At 41.8% G+C, this 23,341-nt stretch overlaps 1 protein-coding gene across 1 annotated transcript in view; it reads right to left on the reverse strand.

Annotated features, from left to right (window-relative positions):
• Window positions 1-44: 44 nt before the first annotated feature.
• CDKL1 (cyclin dependent kinase like 1) overlaps window positions 45-23,341 on the reverse strand; it is a 54,242-nt gene continuing 30,945 nt past the window's right edge. The window contains exons 4-10 of the mRNA XM_045069264.1: window positions 15,528-15,600; window positions 13,030-13,120; window positions 12,203-12,403; window positions 9,583-9,665; window positions 6,245-6,301; window positions 4,690-4,845; window positions 45-3,064 (exon numbers count right to left, since the gene is read on the reverse strand). Of these exons, the coding sequence (XP_044925199.1) occupies window positions 2,957-3,064; window positions 4,690-4,845; window positions 6,245-6,301; window positions 9,583-9,665; window positions 12,203-12,403; window positions 13,030-13,120; window positions 15,528-15,600 (769 nt within the window). The 3' untranslated portion in view covers window positions 45-2,956. The remainder of the gene's footprint in view (window positions 3,065-4,689; window positions 4,846-6,244; window positions 6,302-9,582; window positions 9,666-12,202; window positions 12,404-13,029; window positions 13,121-15,527; window positions 15,601-23,341) is intronic.

A 23,341-nucleotide genomic window follows, 5' to 3' on the forward strand; every position in this document is an offset into this window, starting at 1 on the left:
ATCAGGCTCCCTGCTCAGCTGGGAGCCTGCCTCTTCCCCTACTGTGGTCTCTTTCTCTCTCTGTCAGATAAATAAAATCTTTAAAAAATATATTAAAAAAACTAAAAAAATTAAGTGATTTAAACATGCAACACAGATACTCTTTATAGTACTTTATCAGTAATTCATACTACTGTTACCTTTTACTTTAAAGTTATTGAAGCATGTTACCATAAAAGTACAATTATGATAAACTAAAAGCTAAATTTCAGATTCGTTGGTGGAGTCAATGATGAAAGGCATTCGGTGGTTGTTGAGGCATTTGTATCGCTTCCCAGGATTTGCATGCATTTCCATGATCCTACATTCCTGTGTTCTTTATAACATACACCTTTCTTTGGCTAATTTGTCTATTTTGTAATCTTAGTCTAGGGTTTTATTAAAACTAGACATAAATACTTGGCTGAATTCAAATAGTTTTGCCAACTACAGTAGAACAGAGGAAATGATCATGAAGACCAGCCCGGTTATACTTCTTTTTTGCTTAAATTAAAAGATTGCTTTAAATAGGAAATTTTAACATGTCAATTAGAAACTAATTTTTATTCCCCCATACATATTGGTTACCTCTTCCTATGAGTTCAAGGGACATCAAAATGAAGTATAAGTACAAAATTCAGTTTTTATCTAGAAAGTAGTGACAATATCAGATATTGATAAAAACAGATCTTTATTTTTACCCTGAAATGGCCCTGGTTCTATTACTATTAATGATATGCCAACTTGTTTATAGATTTCTATATGTTTGGTTTGAACATTATACTCTTAACTATAACCTTGACTAGAAATAGTTTTAAAATAAACAGTGTATGATGCAGCATTTGGGAAAAAAATGAATTTTTGTTGTGTTTAGAAGCCAGCTTATGTAAATAGCACATGCCATAAATGATATACTATTTATAAATAAAATTTTCACTGTCAATTATAAAATCAGAACACAGTAAATTAAAAAAAAAGAAAGACTAAGCTATAGAACAGTATCATGTGAAACAGTGGTGATTCCGTGCTGGACGAAGGATTACAGATGTGGTTAAATTAAGCATTGGTACATATTTAATAGAACTCATTAGAAAAAATGAACGCTTCCATCTCGGATTTGATTATTGTGTGGTGAGGCAACTGATTCACCGCAATTTAGTCCAGAACTACTTTTATATTCTGAATGATTTTCTATAAAACTACGGAATGAATTAGGCAGTTACAGTCATCTGCCTCGTCAAATGCATTGTTTTGGGTTAAAAAGGAAAACAGAAAATGTAAACAGAAGTGGGATGTCCTTCCTTGTCATTTGAATCAAAGCCAAATAAGAAGAATTAGATACTGCTGCGACTGGTATTTAACCCAGGGTCAGCTCTTTGCAAGAAGCTATACACATCAGGGAGTCTTAGGATATCATTAAACTGGCTGAAGTAGCCAAAATTATTGAACAGATGCCTGAATTTGGTGAGTTACTTAGCAGTAAGTGAATAAAGACAAATGCTGTCATGAAGGAAATTACTAGAGCAGTAAACTAATAAGAGAAGAGGAGAAGGTTTTGAAGAGACAGTAGAATACATTTTCAAAGACCATGGCTGGGAACCACTGAGGAAACAGCAGCAGCAGCACACCAACCAAAACTGGCAGTGAGCTACAAGAAACAGACGTGAGCTTCATCCTGCCCTTGTGTTCAGGGGATGAGGATGAAAAATCTTTTGGAATAGGAGGCGCAGGCCAAGTCAAAGCTAATAACATGTTAAGTATCATGATACAAAGCTAAGAATACTCAGAATCATTTTGGACTACTTTCTTAACAGTTGTTGCCAATTCTTAGCACAGTATATATATATATATATATATATATATATATACATACACATATATACACATACACACGTATGTGTATGTATTTATATGTGTATATAGACACACACATACAATATCAAAGGTTATTTCCAGGACAATATCAGTGTACAACCTAAAGTCTTTCATGGTCCAAAGAAGAACTCAACAAGCAACTTTTGCAGAGCCCAGATCATTATAGATAGTCCTGCCTGTAAATCTGTCTCCAAGTCTGAGGCGGAGCTGGAGAGAATGAAGAACTAATTACTTTCAGGCTGATAGGCTCACTTCCCGTGAAGCCTGTAGGTCTTGTTCTACCCCTTGATTCAAGCCTTAGTCAGCTACCAGGCTTCACACCAGTTCGTAAAGGGAACTGGGTCACCTGGGGAGGGGTTATAAAAACCCATCCTGCCTGCAAAAATGACTAAGGTGCAGCCTTTACTAAAGGTAATGACAAAAGTATATGTAACAAATGTCTACAAATGTAGACATTTGTTACATTAAATATGCAAGCAAATAATGCTGTTACGATAATCCATGATTTTAATTATTTTGAAAGACTCTTCAATAGTCTAAAATGTTTTAAAAATATGAAAATCTAAATATAGAGCAAGCAGGAAATAGAATTATAAGCATTTTGATTTCAGGAACTAAAACTTCTTAAATATGATGTTGAGACAGTCTGAAAAGGCAGGGTATAGGACTCAAGGCAAATCTCTGCAAGAAATACATCTGGGTATTTTGTAATCCACTTCTCACTTGTTGTGTATGGTACAATAAAAGCATAAATCCTTCCTACATTTCTAATTTTGCCAAAGATAGGGATAGTAGGTACAGTTTATATTTCTGTCCATTAGCTCAGCTACTTAGATACAACAAAAATGCAAGTAAAAATCCAAACAAGTATTTCTGTTCTGGTCACCATCGTGAAGCCTGGAAGGCTGTCTCTGGAAGTTCCCTTTCTCTTCTGCCAGGTGGCCTCCCCTGGTTTGTGACTTATGTTTTCTCCTGGTGTCCTTTCGACATGGTGATTGTTTTCAAACAAATGTATATGTTTCGTTTTCTCCAAATCATTTTTCATCATCTAGCTCCAAGCTCCTTAAATGTTTGGAAATTGGTAGTTCATTTTCTTCCTATTCCAGTAGTACTTCTTATTATCCAAAGCTGGAAGGAAGCCGCTGCTGGTCAGCTGAGGAAGGGCCTGCAACTGCAAATACGAAACACAGGGTGAGGTTCAATGCCGTGCATTCTTTTCGTTGTTGAGTACATATCACAAAAGAGGTAAGTCAGTCAATTTTTCAGCACAGAAATACTTTCTCTGCACAGAATCTAGGACCTGAGGGAGAACAAAAATGCTTAAATGTGTTCCCTTTTTCTTTTTAAAGATTTACTTTATATTAAAAAGCAAAATACGCACATTCAAGAAAATTTAGAGAATATGAAAAAGAAAAATTGACTAACATTATTGGAAAAAATAGATTTATAGGAGGTAAGAGCTTGCTGGGACCTCAGGGATCATTTAAGCCAATGCTTGTCTTAACAGCAAAGAAAGCTGACATCTGGAGCACTTAAGTGATTTGCCCCCTTACCCCTTTGTTAGAAAGACAAAATGGCTCCCTTCATGCTCCCAGTAAATGTTTGAATTTATTGTCAATATCAAACGAAAGGAGAAAATACAAAAAATATATGTATTTTGTACTACATGGCCTTAGGTATCTGCAAAGTGGTTACTTTTTAATACTTCAAACAGTTGAATCCTTCAAGACCTAAATGTAATACATCAATTAGTGGGTTCCCCTATTAATTCAAGTAGAAATATTCCTATCAAGATCCTTTGCTTTGGACACAAAGGAACAACAAACTAAGTGGTAACTGTGGGGTCATGTATTCCAGCCTGTTTTGTTACCTGGGTCATACATGACAGAATAAAGCTTTCTTAATTTTGTAACTCTGGTCTATCTCAGGACCCTGCAGTTTATGCTGTACCTGCTCCTAAGGGACTGCCCATCCTCTTCTCTCCTCCAAACCTCACATACACCACCCAGATGCCACTCAGCACACAGGGCAGCGAAGGCTGCCAAGGGAAAGACTAGGACATAATAATTTATAGATTAAGGGCTTCCTAAGCAGATCCAGAAAGGACTGGGAGTAGCCAGCTCAGCTTAGTTATGGTTCCAGCTATAGTCCATTCTAAATTACTAGAGCTTTTGGCTTATAACAAGATGCTTAACATAAGGCTACTTTGCCTAACTTCATCCAATCATGTTCTTCACGGGCTCCCTGTGTGCAGCTGGGATGCTTTTCTCTGATAAAAAAAGCTGTTCCATTGATATCACTGAGAGCACGAAATCACCAAATCTACCCAAGCCAACTCTTAATATTAAAGGATTCAAGGGGAAACTCGTTCCATTTTTGGATCATTCTGGAATGTCAGTCAATACCGAAAGTAAGATGATGACAGAGAGCTGCCTGGGATAAACTGGATTTCATTCTCCAGAGTACAAAAAGCAGGCTCCGGGGGACTCATGCACAACACCCACCCATCATCCCCCAGCCCCGGCCCGAGGGGCCACTTTGTGGCAGCAGGGAAGAAACTGTGGGACAAGGACACCTGCGGGATGTAGGGAGAAGGGGCCATCGGACTCAGACGTGTCTGGTGCCCTGGCTGAGAGACAGTGGGTCCCTTCTCCTGGTGCTGGAATGAGGGTGTGGGACAGCAAGCCGCACTTGCCACCTCCAGCCAAGCTACAGATTCTCTGCACCAGGTGGCAGACTTGAGATCTTTTGAAAGTGCAACCCAGATGCTTCCGTGAAAGAGCGCCCCGTGTTTACCCCAGGCAGGTGCTTTCGGCTCTGTCTCAGGGTCTTCCTTAGTGGCCCATCAAGCTCTTTGGCCAAAGCGCCCATTTCTCTGATGCTGTCAAAATAGGGATGCTGCAACAGCTGTTCACATGTCCATCTCTCGGCAGGATTCATGTGGAGGCAGCCCTACAAGAACAGAAAAAGTCCCCGGTCTTACTTTAAAACTGTGTTAACTTATTATTATTTTTTTGTTCTTGAGAGGTCAAACCCATGGGCTGGGAACAGGAAGGGGGGAAATTAGGGGGAAAAAAAACCCCCACACCAATTGTGATTTGAGTTCCTTCCACAATTACTTCTAAATGGATAACCACAAAATAAGTAAATAAATAGTTTCTAGAAATAGTAACCAAAAAATCTTTGTCTTCACCTTGTTCTGTTGTGGAGGCAATTGGCACTCTGCCCTGAGGGAGGAGGACATGACTTTTGAGTTCGCCTCAGTATCCAACTGGAATAATCCACTTAACCAGTTTGGTCCCTTGTGTATACTTTGTAAAAATACAGGTTTTTATTTAAAAAATAAGACCTACATGTGGTAAAAATTAAAATTCATACGGAATATAGCCAAGTCTCCTCAGCTCTCTGTTGTTCCGTTCCCCCTTCCAGATTCAGCTTCTCCTTTTTCTCTGGTATATTCTTCCAGAAATACTCTATGCATTACAGCACACATATGCACGCATGGAAGGAGAGGCATAATATACATGCCTTTGTATTACATCATTCTTAACTATTTGCATTAAGTAGGCCAGAAGGCTCATACTTGGACAGATTAAATCTCACAATTATATACCCCAAGGAACTGTCTCAATTTTTTTATTATATTATAAATGTGTCAGTAAATGTATTAAACACTTTGAAATGGATTGTAATGCAAATATTTTACTTGGTACCTGATTTTACATAAGGGTTATATAGGTCTGAAAAATCAAAGTTTTAAAATCAAAACCTACCTCAAGTATACTGGGCGGGGTTGGGGATTGACAGCTCTTTGTGTCCATGGGTTCTACACTCAGGCTTTAATAAAACCACCTTTTTTGCACCAAAACAAAACAAAAAAACGTATACTAGGAATTGGCTATTTAAATGGATCTTACGGGGCAACCCCCTGGGGTCCCCTTTCTCCTTGGGAGCTTTGTACTATCACTTGGCTATCGCTCAATAAACCTTGCTTTCTGCCAGCGCCCCCCACCCCGGCCACCACCCCCCGCAAATAAATAAATAAATGGATCCTATAGCCCAACATTTTTTGAAGAAAAGGATCTTTTTGTAAAACAAGTACTATCCATCTGAAGTTTCTATTTTCTGTAAACTAGACTTCAAGTACAAAACCTTGGGTTTCTTTAAAGTGAAAAACACCTACAGATGTTTTCTTTGTAACTGAATGTGAATAAAAATTGAAAGTATTTATACTTCTCAAAGGAAAAGGAGAACTCTCAAAGGAATGCTTTTCCATTCATGGAGTGACAGTAATCATTCAGACACCCCCCAACACCAGCTACTGCGTGCTTCCTGGTCGCCATGATTTTACCTTTAAGAGCCCCAGGGCAGGAAAAGAGATGTTTGGAAATTTTAATTCAAGTGACTCCTGTTTTAAAAAGAAGAAAAGAAAAGGGGGTTTTATTTACAGAGGGTATTGAAAGATAAGGTGACCTCAGATCAATGTCTCCTGAGTGAATGAAGCAACTTCTGGGCACCTTCCTCCCCTTCTCCACCCTCTGCTCACCCACCTCCCAGCTGAAACAACCTCCTGCTGCCAGATTCACAAGCTCCTTCTCTCTCCACCTCCAAACTTCTTTTCCCAATTTTCCTCCTCACCACTCCCTTCACTTCCCAAAGCCCTGACGCAGGTAGCACCTTATGAGGGAACATTAATTAATGAGAGAAAAAAAACCACTTGTGAAGCACTTGTGTTGTTTCTTTTCTGCGGCCTCAATTTCTGTAACTTGCCTTTCCTCAGAACAATTTTTGGCATTTATATTGGCATTTAAAGGAGGTCCCGGTTTTTGCATTTATTGACAGTTACATAAAGGAAGCTTCAAAATAGATTTTTGTTTTCCCCTACCTAGGTGAACAGATGCCTCTAGGTCTTTCTGGAATAAACACTGTTTTCTCCTCCCACAAGAGCCTGCTGTTTCCCTATTCATCTTACTGTTTAAAGAGTCTCCAGGGCAGGCATTCATCAATCTCCCTTTGGCCATATAAGGCTATTTTGCTTCAGTCACATGCTGGAGACAATCAGGAATAACTAGCACTATAAAGCAGGAGGAATGCCGAATGTCAGGCGGACAGACCGACCACTAACAGAGGCTAATTAAGGAGGGCTGCTGGAGCGCAGGGCAAGGATAAAAAATGACAGTTGTGAGCCTGAGGCTGGAGTGACTGGCCAGGCTCATCTAACGAAATACGACTCTGGGTGCTGTGCCCAGAGTTCTTTTGGACGGGGAATCAGCTCCCAAACCACCGAATTCCCAGTGTGCACTTACTAATCGCTGATAAGGGTAAGAGATAAGAGCCTCAGTTTCAGAGGTTCCTTAAGATCACTGGGGAAAAAAAATTCTTACAGTAGATTTGTATTAGAACCAATTCTTACAGCAGATTTATATTAGAACCTTGAAAGGAGTCTCCCTCGCCCCCCTTAGCTTCATCATTTCTCTTGTTGGGGCGCCTGGGTGGCTCAGTGGGTTAAGCATCTGCCTTCGGCTCAGGTCATGATCTCAGGGTACTGGGATCCGTCTGCATCGGGTTCCCTGATAGGCGGGGAGCCTCCTTCTCCCTTTCTCACTCCCCCTGGTTGTGTCCCGTCTCTCACTGCATCTTTCTCTGACAAATAAATAAATAAATAAGAAATCTTTAAAAAACAAAACAAAAAAAAACACAACCCTCTCTTATTGTTTCTGCATTTTAAATCTAAGCACTGCTGGGGACTGACAGGGCATTGCTGACACTGAGCTCTGCTGTCTCAGCAGCAAGGCCTGGGATGAGGCTGGCCGGGTGGCCGAGATAGGAGGGCCCATCCTGCTGGCCGAGATAGGAGGGCCCATCCTGCTGGCTCCGGCAGCCCGAAGGCCTCCCTCAGGCAGGGAGAATGACCGGCAGAAGGGCTGGGGCACAGATGTTCCAGCAGGGCAGGCAGCCCCCGCATTGCGTCTTCCTGTGTTTCTGTCAACAGGAAATCCCCTGCAGGACTGCCTCTGGGAAACTTTGGGAACCTTTTTACATTTATAAAGCTTGTGTTGTTTCTGAGTCTTCACTGGTGGACAAGCAAGCAGGAAATCACTAAGTGACATTTAGTGTGGAACTGGGAATGTCCAGGTCACGAGGAAGCCAACTGGGTCACCTCCCATATGCCAGGTGTCATTTCTGCCTCTCCGTCCCAGCATGCTCCCAGCATGACCCACTTTTCCTGTTCCTAGGGATGCAGGGGCAGGAGGCAGTGGGGACGGTGAAAGCCTCCAACTGTGGGACAAGCCAAGAGGCTGGACTCAAATGGAACTTGACAGAACTTCCATCTGGAGACTGAGCAATCAGAGCCTTGGTTTCACTTTGAAAATGCCTTCCTCAGACAGTAGAAAATCATGATTTCACAAACCTTAACTGTGCTCTGAAATATTTTTTCATTATAATATAGGCTCATCAGAGGACATTCAAAAAATATTTAAAAATGTAAAGAGAGAAAGAAATCACATCACCATGAAGAAATACCCACTCTTAATATTTTGGTATATGTCCTTGCTAACCATTTATTTCATGGATGTAAAAATCTTTGCATGATTTTACAGAAGTTGTCATGTTATTTTATATTTATATATGTAAATACATGTATACATGCATTGTGTATTTATTAAACATTTGTTAAAGTTTTGTCAAATTATATATACTGTCTTATAACCTTTTTTTTTTTACATTTAGCAATACACCGTGGGCTTTATATTTTCAGGTGAATACATATAAATCTATTTTTACTAGCTCTGTGATATTTCTATTATAAGAATATACCATAACTTATTTAATGAATCCTCTACTGATGGAACACTAAAGGAAATAATTTCTATTAAAGAATGCCACAAATTGGGGCACCTGAGTGGCTTAGTGGGCTAAAACCTCTGCCTTCGGCTCAGGTCATGATCCCATAGTCCTGGAATCAAGCCCTGCTTCGGGGTTCCCTGCTCAGCCCAGAGCCTGCTTCCTCCTCTCTCTCTCTCTCTCTATCTCTCTCTGCCTGCCTCTCTGCCTCCTTGTGATTTCTGTCAAATAAATAAATAACATCTTAAAAAAAGAAAAAAGAATGCCACATATTTATGCCCCATCTCATGGTTCCACTGCAATAAATTCTTGAAAGCAGGTTAAGAGTATGCACAAATTTTTTAGTTTTAAAAAATGAGTATTTTCTCCACCTTGGCCATAGAGGACAGATACCAGAATGAGGATGGCCAAGCAAGTTCATCACCGCCATGTTCTGGGCAGTAAGAGTATGGTAGAGTAGGGGACTTGGGCAATGATGGATTTTCCTGGACAACTCATTGTGTGAGCTACTTATCGCTTCAGCTGCTGAAAATGATGACTGAACAGGCGAAGTTAGGACAGGCAGCTCTGCATTCCTGTCCAACATGCTGGCTAGCCTCTGCTCTCAGCAACTTCTAAATTCTCACTGAAGGCTAGGGTCTGTTTGCCAATTTGCCCCACTTTTCTTTTTCACGTTGAGACTCACTTTCCAGTGCAGAATGGGCCCCGGGGCTGAGGCAGGTGAGTAACTACTAACATCCAGTTAGCCCTGCAACTCCCCATGGAAAGAGAATCATTCACCATTCACACCCCTGGTAACCTTTGCCCTGACTTGCCTGGCGCTTTCCAAATCAGGTCACTCACCATATCTTCAGGGTCTGGAATTTTCACCCCACTGAAGTACTGATTTGTGCTAAATACTTGTTGGTGCCTAGGAATGAGATCTCCTTTGGACAAGAAGAAAGAGGCGGGTAAAATGAGACTGGTTAGCAAGTTAGCAAATACGGTTTCTCTCCATTGTGCTGTGTCTCTGCAGTGAAGGCTGTAGTCTGCTCTTCCAGTCGGAGGGAGGCACTGAGGCAGCCCTCCCCAGCATATCCTGGGATCTGAGGGGACGAAGCCCTCTGTCAGGTGTAGAGGAGGCATTCGTGGATACTGAACGCTACGAGGCCATTACCCCTCAAGGACTCACCATGTACTGAGGGAATCCAAACAGCTCAGAAGCACATACACACACATAAACAAAATAATGCCTTTTTAAAAAAACAGCTAAAGTGCAACAAGTACAAAACAAAATCATATTCATTGAATTATGATGGGTCAATATAAAAGTGTATTGGCTTACACTTAGAATAGTGCCTGTTAACAAATATTTGAGGAAAGAAGGGAGGGAAGGAGGAAGAGAGGAAAGAAGGAAGAGGGATGAAAGGAGAGAAGGATGGAAGGAAGGGAGGAAGGGAAGGAGGAAACCATAGAAGATCTTCTAGCTAGAAGGAATGTATTTCCAAATGGGAACCACCTTTTCTTCTTTCATCAAATAGTAATTACTTGGAAGTCCCATATTATCTACTGCTTAGAAAGCTCTTACAAGGGGTACCTGGGTGGCTCAGTGGGTTAAAGCCTCTGCCTTCGGCTCAGGTCAGGATCCCAGGGTCCTGGGATCAAGCCCAGCATCGGGCTCTCTGCTAAGCAGGGAGCCTGCTTCCCTTCCTCTCTCTGCCTGCTTGTGATCTCTGTCTGTCAAATAAATAAATAAAATATTAAAAAAAAGAAAAAGAAAAAGAAAAAGAAAGCTCTTAAAATATGAATCAATGAAACAAAAGAAACATTTCTATATTCTAGAGGGTTATGTGAGGCTCACTCTGCCCACATTTCAGACAAATCAGTTAAAATCACCCTTGTGTAAAATTCTAGGGATATTACATGTGAAGAGGAATTTTTTCAGAGATTATCAGGAGATATGCAGCAGGGCACCCCTGGGCACACCCAGGTCCCTTGCCAAAGCAGAGTGGACAACAAAAGCCTCCCAAGCAGGGCCCCAGAAATGCTGTTACTGGACTGGAGTTCCTAATTTTCCTGATTTGTTTTGAAACTTAACCACCTTGCTGTCAAATCCAAAAGCTGCTGTCTTGCCCCATTTTGTACAAGTGGCCCAAATATACTCTCTCCTGCCTTTTGCCCCAGATCTCAGGGAGCTTGATCATGAGTACACTGCTTGTACCTTAGTAACTGTCTTCCATCAGAGCACTGGAAGCAGGGGATGTGAAGAGGGTGACCTAAAATCAGTGGGAGAAACAGCAAAGGAATGCAGATTGAATCTGGAAGCCCTCCAAGGTGCCTTACAGGTCTGCCTGCTGTGTACAGACATTGGTGGAGGACAGAGTGAAATCTAAGACATGACCTCACCCTCAGGAGGCTGACTGTATCTTTGGGAAGAGAAAAGCACAAGAGGAGACAGGGTGAGGGCAGGTGCTACAAAAGTTTAGAGGAGGAAGTTTGCTTTAAACTGGGGAGCAGTAGCTAAACTCCCTGACTTTTTTTTAGTTTTTAGTTTTTTTTTTTTCTTATTTGAGAGAGACAGCTGAGAAGGTGAGAGAGGGAGAGCAAGAGCAGGGGAGCAAGGGAGGGGGAAGTGCAGGGGTCAAGGAGGAAGGGCAAGGGGAGGGGCAAGGGAGGGAGAAAAGAAGGGGGATGGGAAGGTCAGAGGGAAAAGCAGACTCCTCAGTGGAGAGCGGAGAGCCTAATGTGGGGCTCAATCCTGGGACCTCAGGATCATGACCTGACCCAAATGAAGACTCTTAACCCACTGAGCCACCCAGGTGGCTCTCTTCTCCCCGCCTCCCCTCCCTCCTCCATCATACCCCAAGAGTAGAGAGAAAGAGGACAAGAGTGACACCAGAAGATCCAGCCCTTCTTCCTCACCATAGAAGGTTTAGAATCTTCTACAGCATCTGAATGACCCAATCTAGCCTGGCAGGCTAGAGTCAGGGATCTCCAAAGAGTGAAATATCATATCATAACAAATGAAATAGAACACAGTTGCATTCTGTAAACTGCTAAGCCCTAATAGAAATGTAAGCTTTTATATTGTTGCTATGGTCCTTATTCAGAGTTGAACTTCATTCAAACTATATGGAAAAGAGAACCTTGCATCTTTTGGGACAATTAGTATGTACTCACAATCGTTAATTCTTTTTATCAAAACAAAGGTGAACACTTTTTTTTTTTTTTAAAGTAATGTCTATGCCCAACTAGGGCTCAAACTCATGACCCTGAGATCAAAAGTCACATGTTCTAGAGACTGAGGCAGCCAGGAGTCCTCAAATGTGGACCATTAACAGAATTATTTAAACAAAAGTTCTAGAGGATCCCTCCTTTGTAACTGTACAAGGCATTGAATGAGACTGGGAACTTGGCTCTGTCCTATACTGATGGAGGTAAAACTATTCAGTTTCCCACAAAACATGACAAAAACACCACTTACCCAAGGTCTTCCTGATCAGATATAGCTGATCCACATCTGATTTTCCAGGCCACAGAGGCATCCCTGACAGCAGCTCCGCAAAGACACAGCCAATTGCCCAAACATCTACTGGGGGCCCATACTGTGTGTCCCCCACCAAGAGTTCAGGGGCACGGTACCACCTGGTGGCCACGTAGTCTGTGTAGTAGTCACTTGGGCCAGCTGACCAGTGATGGCACATGGAAAAAAGACACAACAATGAAAGACTGGAATTCAAACTAGGAGAGGGAAGACCTAAGAAATCAAGTTCATGCCCCATCTTGTAGCTTTTCTAAATCAATGGTTCTCAATACTGGTTGCATGTTCAAATCAGTTGAATTTAGTATTTGTTAAATTACTAATTCTTGGGTCCCATCTCAGTCCAATGGGACCAGAAGAATAACTCTTCTCTAGAAGAGACTGAAAAGGTATCAGTAGAGTTTTATAGTTATAGCTTACAGTTCCCCCAGATGATTCTAATCTGTAGTCAAAGTTGAAAACCACTCTTCTAAAATAGTACATCTTGCTTCTCAGAAGTACTATTTTAGCAAAAAAAAAAAAAAAAAGTTAGCGACTAGGAGAACAACATACTTTTTTAATAACCTCTTTACTGCGGTATAATTTACATATAGCATACATTTTTAAAACACTATATGTATCTACATGTTTTCAGTAATTACGGAATTGTAACTTAGGGCAAGCTCAAGCCCAAAATATATAAAAATCAGCTTTCCACAGCACCTAGAGCCTTTCTCGTATAAAGAATCTTTCTGTCTTTTACAATCACTTAAGGAAACATTGATACTCACTCAAAAGTCGAGCAAATCCAAAGTCACAGAGCTTAATCACTGAATGTTTTGTGATAAGGATATTTTCTGGCTTCACATCTCTATGTATGCACTAGTCATAAAAAATCAAAACAAAAACAGATTATCAAGGAGCAACTACAATATATGAGATAAATATAACTCATGAATATTTAGCAAATCCTGGCGAAATCATTAAAACCTCCAACTGGCCTTTTGGATAAAAAGCTGCAAAAGAGCAGCCTAAAATAAATCTAGTACCATACTCCTTATGGCCTGAGTTATCCCAAATTCCTAAAGGACCCAAAAGGACCAAAAAGGAAGAAAGGAAAAATGACAAGTAGGGTAGCCAGATAAACAATAAAGTTTTTAATATAAGTATACCCCCCCATGAAGTCTTTGGGACATACTTATACCAAAAAGTTATGACTCTTTATCTGAAATTCAAGTTTAACTGGGTGCTCTATACCTAATCTGGGAAGCCTAGAGCAAAGGGAAAACATGAAAAAGCTCTGGGTGAGGCCTGCATCAGGGCTGTTGGAGCTGCGAGTTGATGCATAAGCAGAATTCACAGTTCAGTTGTTTAACTGAGAACAGAACACAGTCCGTCTGGTAAACAGGACAAGCCCTGGGTCTGCTGAGATAAGCGAGGGAAGAGAAGGGCGGGAATCAGGAGCCTGCCAAGGGACCTCCCTTCCAGCTCTTGACATTTGTCCTGACAAGATAAACAAGGGGAGGCAGCGCTTAGCCTCTGGGGAAAGTCGCTAGATGTCAGCTCTGTCCCACACACAAGAGTTCTTAGAGCTCTATCCACCCCCACGGGATGTGGCCCCCACTCCATAATTTAGACTCAAATCACCTGTGGTTTCCAAACCACAGCTGACACTGTTTAACAGGCTAATGTTAGAAGAGTTTATGAGTCTTCACATGATTTTCTTATTAAATAACAATTCTCTTGGCAGAGCACAAATCAACAACCTAATTAAAGATTACATAAAAACAACATTTGGGTCAAAATCCCATTCGGGGTTCCTAATAATCCTTGCTTCTTCCAAGCCGATTCCTATCTGGAGAAGAATGTTGGATCCCCTTGCATTCTGAGAGACCCTCTTTGGCTTGCAGCTGAAACCCTGGGGTATTCTGGACTTTCTACACTTTGGAGAGAGGATAGAGGTTCTTCTTGGGCCTGGCCTGGTTCTTCCTCCAAAGGACTTTCAGGGCGAGAGATCAGTGTCAGTGTTTCCCCATGGGTTTTTATTATTCTGGAAAATTTGGGGGAGAGACATTTTCTGAATTATTCTATCACTATCTGTCTGGTTCTCAGCAATTAATGGCCCCAAGATCACCATTCCTCTACCCTTGGCTTTGCATATTCCTATAAACGGTACACCCATGGATATCATGATGACAGATGGTCAGAGGGACTTGTAGGCAAGAATGTGTTCCTACTCTGTTCTGAGAATTCTTCGCAAGTTTCTACACCCGACCAGAGCTTCGGGAACTCTCTGGGGAACTTCGGGTATGTGTTGTATTTGTCTTCAGTGTCTCTGATTTTCCTCACTGGGGCCTTTCCTCTCTTGCTCCCCTGTCCTAAAACCTGCTTTCAGGAAAGTGCTAACCCTCACTTGCTATAAACAGCAAGATAAGTTGTCCACACTCCCTGGGATCCATGAATTTTGAAGAGGACTGTAGCCTTCAGCTAGGTGGAGACTCCAAAGGAAGAAGGGCTGGCTGCTTTCATATTTTCTACTACCAGGAAGGCAGCTTCAGGAAAACATCACTTAGAACAGAACACGGCAGGGGCTTCAGCTCCCACCAGCTACACTGACCCAGATAGTAGATGAGATGACATAGTGCAGCAAGTCGCCCCAGTGGCCAAAATGAAGGTCTAGTATGGGTGTTTGGCCTCTGTGGGCAGGGAGTGAGTACTGTCATTCTGGAGGGAGCAGCCGCCTTCCCAGCACCTGTGGTGTCTCACCTCCTGGGCAGCAGCCCCCTGAGCTCCCCACCCAGCCTGCCTCTGGCCAGGAGCATCAGAGTGTTCATGGTAGGGGCTCTGTGCTCCAGACTTGGCAATCGTATCTCACCAACACAGACACCAACATTTGGAATTTGGGCATGGTGCCTGGGACTCCACCTATTGTGACTCCACAGGCATGAGCCCCTTGGGGTTCCCTCCGCTCCCCAACTTGATAGCACTGTTGGGGTGCCAGACCAATGCAGACTCCAAGCGAATGGGGTTCCACTTTAAATGTGAGTCGTATCTCATCCACATAAATCTACAACTACTTTCTTAACATCACAAAAACACATCTTTTCTGTAACCCGAAGAAGAAAGAATGGCTAGGTTGGCATTTTTAGCCTCTACGGACCCCGACCAGGCTTCAGAACACTTGGGCGAAAAAGCGCATCGGCAAAAGTAGGATATAAACTTTGTGCAAAGGCTCTACCTCGGCTTAAGGGCAGCCTTCGGATTTTTCAAGGATGATCATGAGACTTACATCGTGTTTATGGCAAAAATTTACAGCTTGTAATGTCTGCCAAGTTATGCTCTTCACAAGATGTTCTGGTACCCTAATAAAAATAAAGAAGCAACACAAACACATTTTTTAGTGTAGCCACGGAATTCAGCTCAAAAAAAGAAAAAAAAAGTAAGACAGGCTTCAGGAGTGACACATCCAGTCATCTAACTCACAGAGCATCATGGAATGTGAAGGACACGGGCTCAGCACACTGCTGGGTTCTAGGGACTGTGAGGTATGGGCAAGGTGAACATCTCCTTCTACAGGAAGGGACCGTGAAGACTCATGGGGGTTTCCCAAAGTCTTTATGACACCTACCTCCACCACCTGTAATGCCGCGGGAAACCTGCCTGTTAACTTGAGCTCCACTTCCACAAGGAGCTTTTGGTGGATGGAAAGTTAGTTCATATACAGCAAAAGAGGTGTTGCTCTTTTTATTTTTATTTTGTATTTTTCAAGTTGCCCCAAACTGATGCCTTGAGACAGAATTCTTTTTTTTTTTTTTTTTAAGATTTTATTCATTTACTTGACAGAGATCACAAGTAGGCAGAGAGGCAGGCAGAGAGAGAGAGAGAGAGAGAAGCAGGCTTCCTGCTGAGCGGAGAGTCCGATGCGGGGCTCGATCCCAGGACACTGGGATCATGACCAGAGCCAAAGGCAGAGGCTTTAACCCACTGAGCCACCCAGGCGCCCCCAGAATTCATTTTTCACGCATGGGCACATGGTTTCTCCATAATTCCCAGGAAGCATTTTTTTGCAGGTGATGAAGATTTTACTGCTGATAGGGAAGAGGTTTACCTCGCACACCGTGTGACAGAAGTGTATAATGATTAAAAACCTCACATGGAGGGGGCGCCTGGGTGGCTCAGTGGGTTAAAGCCTCTGCCTTCGGCTCAAGTCATGGTCCCAGGGTCCTGGGATTGAGCCCTGCATTGGGCTCTCTGCTCAGCAGGGAGCCTGCTTCCTCCTCTCTCTCTGCCTGCCTCTCTGCCAACTTGTGATCTCTGTCTGTGAAATAAATAAATAAAATCTTAAAAAACAAAACAAAAAAACCCAAAAACCTCACATAGGCATCTTGATTCTTTCCTCACGTTGCTTCTCTCTGGTAGCTAGCTGCATCCACTGGCCCTGTCTTTCTGCCCTGTCCTCAACCACAGCATCTAAATGTGCTCCCGCTGCTCCTGGAACCTCTTCCCTGATGCTCGGCTTAGACAACCAGGGCAACCAAGAGCCCCAGCAGATCCTTCATGTGAATTAGAAAAAGGCACCCCTTCTTCTTCTTTTTTTTAATACCTTTTTAAAAAATATTAACATGTAATGTATTTGTTTCACGGGTACAGGTCTTACAGCACTCACCATAGCACATGCCCTCACCACAGCACATAGCAGTCACCACAGCACATAGCAGTCACCACAGCACATAGCAGTCACCAATTCACAGCAGTCACCATAGCACATACCCTCCCCAGTGTCCATTGCCTCTTCCGGGAGCATTTAAAAAATACATTAGGCAATGAGTGAAATGACTATATAGAGAGCACATTTATTTTTAGAGCCCCTCACCCAAACAGAACTTACTGTTTTTATGAATCAAACATTAAACTATGGTGGTATGGTCCTCAGCCAGAACTAATAAGTAAACCAGGGGGGAAACTCTGGAGTAGTTGTGTTAAGGTGACCAAAACAAGTCACTTCTAGGCTCTGGGAGAAGCCCTGGGGTCACTGTTGTCACAGACCAGATGTTCAGGAAATCCTCTCAAGAAGATCAGAGGATGGGCCAATGTGGAGGAAATGAAGAGGCCACTGCCAAGAAGAAGAGAGGGGACATTTCTGGACCAGAACCATGTCCCTGGGCTTGGAGTTGCCTCTCTCCAACTTCTCTCCCTCGTCCTAATGCTGCAGAGGTACAATGCTAGGAAAACTCACCTGTTTAGAAAGAAGGCCTAGAAAAATACAACTAAGAGGAGGACATTCTAGGGAAAATGCTTCCCTCCAGGCTCCACCTTTTTGTCCGGAAAAAAATGGAATATATTTTGATTATTTAATGACTTATAAATTAAGGTTATCAGTCCCAGGACACTTTAGTCTCTAAAAACATATCCCAAAAGAAATTATGCAAAAGGAGTATTTAAAGATAAATTATAATAGCATATTAGCAATGCTCATCTAAGGCTGAGCACATTATGACATAATCCTCAAACATCAAAACCCCCTAGTGTCATCCTGAGTTAGCAACTCACTTCTTTACTACTCCGTTCCTTCTCTGAAAAGCCTTCTCTGAAAGGCCTCAGACTCTATCTCTAAGATCCATTTTAGCGGATGATGATAGGAGCCAAGTTTTTCCTTGCCAAAGAAGGGAGTACAAATGTGGGAAGGGAGAAAAATAGAATCTGTTCGGTGGTGTTGGGTTGGAATTGGATATACACATATGTATAGAGGGTGCTGGGCAGGAAGGAGCACATTCTTCAGTAGGATGCTCCAGGAAGCCTCTCTGCTTAAGTTAACATCTCAAATATGGTGACCAAATTTATACTATATTTTAAAAGGAGAGTCTTCAGGATTTTCTGAAAGATTGGATATAAGAGACAGAGGAATCAAGGAATGACACCAAGGTTTTTAGCTTGAGTGGCTGGTCTATGATGCGGCTCTTTCCGCAGGGGAATACTGATAGGAGAGCTATTTTTGAGGAGGGAAGAGGGGATATATTGAGTTGTTTATCGGATATCCAAACGATATTCTGGGGGAGCTGTTCTGAATTCATAAGGAAGGTTAAGCTGAGAAGCATGAACCTATGGATGGCGTTTGGAGCCAGAGGACTGGATAAGCCGCTTCAGGAGTGAATACAGCAAAAGAAGAGAGTCAAAGTCCTGAGGCCCACAACAGGTAGAGGTCAGAAGGCAGAGAGGGATTCAGCCAGAGACTGAGGTTGAGCAGGGAGGAAAGCAGGGTGACACTCAGGAAAAAAAGTATTATCTGAGCCAACAGAAGAAAGTATTTTAAAGGACTTCTGGATTAAGGTGGTGGATTGAGCAAACCTATCTAATTGCACTCCCTCTCCAAACCTGACTGCAACTGCACTGAGAGATTTTTTTTTTCCCCAAAACAAAATGCTACATGGCCTGAGAGAACAAAAGAGATAATAGCAACACATTTTGGAATTCAAACTGACAATCCATCCTGGAATGCTAAAACCTAAGCCTGAAGAGGGGAATATGGGAGACCAACCAATTTATCCAAAAGAATCCTTTAAAGGGGCAGAAACCAGCAGCCAAGATTCTATGGAAGTGGGAGGGAAAGAGTGGAGAAACTCTGCTCTGGAAACCATCAAATCCCTAGATCCCTTCCCTACTCTACTCCAACAGGAAGCACTCTTCTCCCTACCTGGTAGAAGGCTGAAGTTTTGTTTTCTGGAGAGTATAAAATGAAGGACATTTGGTACAGCTGAGATTGTGGATACTGTTCCAAAAACAGAGGATTAAATGATTATGTACATACTAACTGCTGAATGCTGAGGGTCTCCAGCCCTCTTCCCTACTGGCTTCTGACAAACCATACTTCACGTTCAAAGGAAAATACTGGAAGACTTTTGGGGGGGAAGCCTAGGAGGAAAGATACAAAAATTTTGATGTTGGGGTTCCCCAGCAAATGAACCAGCCAGCTAGCCCCACAGTGAAACCCAGAGCTTCCAATAGCATCCTACTCTTAACCAGGGGCACACAACCAGACACGATATGAGGCCCAAGAAAAACCTCAAATGAGAAAGGCAGCGACCAAAACAAACAGAAAAAAGCAACTTAAAAGAAAGGGAACCCATAGAGAGTGAAGAAAACGTTAAAAAAAAAAAAAAAAGACCAAAAACACCCCTAATATCTTCAGAAAAAAAAAAAAAAAGAAAGCTGTTGCATCCATGAAATAAGAACAAGATACTATAAAAAAGCAAGAGGACCTGGGACCCACCCTGCCCTAGGCTTGCGGGAGGTGGGGGACTTTAGGATAATCATCTGTGACCCACAAAGAATAACAGCCCCTAAAAAGGAAGTAAGCCATTGAATATGTTATCCATAGAGATGTTGAAAGGATTTAAGTTCTATAAAAGACCAACCCTAAAGGCCTGGTTGGCAACCTTGTCACAACCTGTGAGGACCCCTCTCATTCTTGAGAGCTTTTCCTCTATCTTTACTTAATAAACTTCACTTGCTTGGGGCGCCTGGGTAGCTCAGTCGTTAAGTATCTGCCTTTGGCTCAGGTCATGATCCCTAGGATCAAGCCCCGCATCAGGCTCCTTGCTGGCAGGAAGCCTGCCTCTTCCTCTCCCTCTGCCCCTGCTTGTGTTCCTCTCTCGCTGAGTCTCTCTCTGTCAAATAAATAAATAAATAAAATCTCTCAATTAACTAATTAACCAATTAATTAGCTAATTATTTCTGTTTCTTTACGCACCAAAAAAAAAAAAAAAAGAACAACAACAAAAAAACAAAAAACAAGAGAACCACTCAGAGTCCAGAATCCAAATAACCAAAGGCCCAGAACAAGAAAATAGAGAAACCAAAGCCCAGGAAATCAGCAACAAGACAATTCAAATTTTTTTCTCAGACAGAAGGCGCTTACCAAGTGCCAAAACAAGGGAAGAAAAGTAAGGTCCGTGATTCTCATAATTCAGAATTCTGTGAACAAAGAGAGGGTTCCCTAAGCTTCTGGAAATAAACAGGACTTCTGCTCAAATCTTTGTCTTTTTAAACGTCTCATACACAGTTTTTGAGGAAACCCCTGGAGGATACACCCAATCAAAAAGAAGGAAACCATAAAAGAAAATCACTTGAAACAAAGAACACTGGACACTTGCCACACCGGAGGGAAGTGATGGGAATCTCCAGGAGGATGGGGAAGAGGGATGCCACATGATAACAGCATTCCAGGCCCTGAAAACAGCCCACCCAGACTGGAACAGCCTGACCCAAGAGCAGCCATGTTGAGGGTTGTCATCACCATGCCCTCTGCCTTATACCATCTCAGATAAATATGAAGATATTCAACCAACAAAAGCTTTGGAGGAGTCTGCTTCCATGTCCAAATTCTGAGTGCCAGCTTATGCTTTCCTTGCAGACAATTCCATAAACCAAGGCAAGTTCTAATCAGAATGCTGTCTGGTGCGTCAAGAATCTTGGGACGAGGGAAAGTAAGCAGTTGGTTGTTGTCATTAGCCTCAGCTAGCTTACTTACTTACTTACACCCATCCCCAAATTAGGAAGGTCTTGACATTAGATAAAACATATACAATCAGTCCAATCTGACAAGCCTGGCAGCCATTTTATCTCTTTGAGGTTGTTTTGCCTGAAAGGTTACCTCTGCCCTGATGGTTTCACAAAATAACTCTCAGAAAGCCATCTCCTATCTCTTCCTTCGAAGATTTTGGGGGAAGGATATACTGTGACCCTAATTAGGACCCTAATGTCCTAATAATAAAATTGAAACGAGAGAAACATAAACAACTGCTTTGTGATAATGAAGAGATCAAACTGATTATTAAAAACATCTTCGGCTACATGGGAGATGGTAGAGATGATGAAGAGAGAATACAGATCTCTTTCTGGCATTCTCAACACTTGAACCATCCTTCCTGCTACGGCTCTTCTAATACTTGGGACAGTCCAAGAAGCCAAACCATCAACATTCACCAAAGCTTCATTGCTCCACAAGGCTACAACAAAAACAAACATGGGGAAGGAAGAACTGGCCATGCTCCTAGAGAAATACTATGTTCTTAGGAATTTATCCTATGGAAATATTTATGCAAGTGGTTGTTCATTTTAGTCTTGTTAGAGATAGAGAAAAAGTAGAAACAATCTAAATATTTATCAGTGGGGAACTAAAGAAAGAAACTGTGGTATATTTGTACAATGGAATGCCACACAGCCATTTTAAAAATACAAAAGTAGAAATATTTATATTGGGAGACAATTCCCGAATACACTTGAAAAAATACATAACTACCTGATGTGGAATACAATCTATTTAAATACAGATATGCAAGGAAAAATAATTAGAAAACAATTTCTCAATCTGTGAATTTCACTTCTTTCTTTGTTTCTGTGTTCCTTAAAACATTATTAGCACAAACAATATATCACTTGCAAACTAAAAAAGACAGATTTTTTAGTGTTTTATAAAAGTTATGGAATTCTACTGACAGAATTTGAAAACTTGCAGTGTTTTCAAACCAGCTTTTCCCACCGGCTGTTGTTTGCACCAACTACATGAGAGTCAGAAGTGAACCCAGTAGTATTGGAAAAGAACCAGTGAAGTATTGGTTCTGGTTGTACTTACAGAAGGGTAGAAAAATGAGGAAGGAGTATGGAAACTAGTCATTTACCAAACTTTGACAAAGGAGAGACCAACAGTTGAACAAATACTAAGTACAAAGTATGTTAAGTTCTGCTGAAGATAAGGAATGGTAATACATTTGTTTTGAAGGCAAATACAAACAACACGAGCCCAGCTCTGGGAATTACAACAGATACATATTGATGTCACTGTAGCAGGATACATATTTGTGGCACAAACTTGCTTGGTGGGAGCAACGTGAATTTGAATCTTCTTCAAAAGCTTTCCAAAGAAGTCCAAGAAGGTACAAATACGGTAATAAGGAGATGAATTAGCATCCATTTCAGATTCAAAGTAGAGACAGGTCTTTGAGTCTGATTTGGCAAGAATGATTTTTATTATTTTAATGATTAAAAATTACCACAGTGATAAATGGAACATGGAGGAAATATTACAAAAAACATAAGTAAAGGATGCCTGGGTGACTCAGTCGATTAAAGTCTGCCTTCTGCTCAGGTCATGATCCTGGGGTCCTAGGATTGAGTCCCGTGTCTAGGCTCCCTGCTCAGTGGGGAGTCTGTTTCTCCCTCTGTCCCTCCCCTCTGCTCGTGCTCTCTTTTAGTCTCTCTCTTACTTGCTCACTTGCTCTCTCTCAAATAAATAAATAAAATCTTAAAAAATAAATAAAATAAAAAGTATAACAATCACTATTAAAACATTAAGAGTACATCATTTTCCTTTTTTCTATCTCTATGTAAATTCTATGAAAATGAATATGTATTTTTATTACATTCATTTTGCAACCACTCGTGAACATTTTTCTATTCCAATGTACTTTTTTTTTTTTTTAAAGATTTTATTTATTTATTTATTTATTTGTCAGAGAGAGAAATAGAGTGCGCACAAGCAGGCTGAGACAGAGAGAGAAGCAGGCTTCCCGCTGAGCAAGGAGCCTGATCCGGGACTCCATCTCAGGACCCTAGGATCATGACCTGAGCCAAAGGCAGAGGCCCAACCCACTGAACCACTCAAGCATCCCAAAGAGGAAGTTGTACTTCAAGCTGGAAGCTTTTTTTTTTTTTCCTTAGATTTTGTTTATTTAAAGAGAGAGAAAGTGAGAGAGAGAGAGCATGAGAGGGGAGAGGGTCAAAGGGAGAAGCAGATTCCCCATGGAGCTGGGAGCCCAATGTCAGACTTGATCCTGGGACTCCAGGAACATGACCAGAGCTGAAGGCAGTCGCTTAACCAATCGAGCCACCCTCAATGTATGTTTTACCTATTAGCATGATTCTTAGCAGCCCCACTATATTCCATTGTAAAGATACACCACAATTTACTTAACTGATCCTCTATTATTGGACATTTCAGTTGTTTTCCAATGTTTACACTATTAAAAAATCTTTTAACAGTGTGCCTGGCTGACTGTCAGTACAGCAGGCAACTCTTGATCTCAGGATCATGAGTTCATGCCCCAT

The sequence above is a fragment of the Mustela putorius genome, unplaced genomic scaffold (assembly GCF_011764305.1).
Source record: "Mustela putorius furo isolate JIRA1106 unplaced genomic scaffold, ASM1176430v1.1 tig00000129_pilon_pilon_pilon, whole genome shotgun sequence".
Lineage (NCBI taxonomy): Eukaryota > Metazoa > Chordata > Mammalia > Carnivora > Mustelidae > Mustela > Mustela putorius.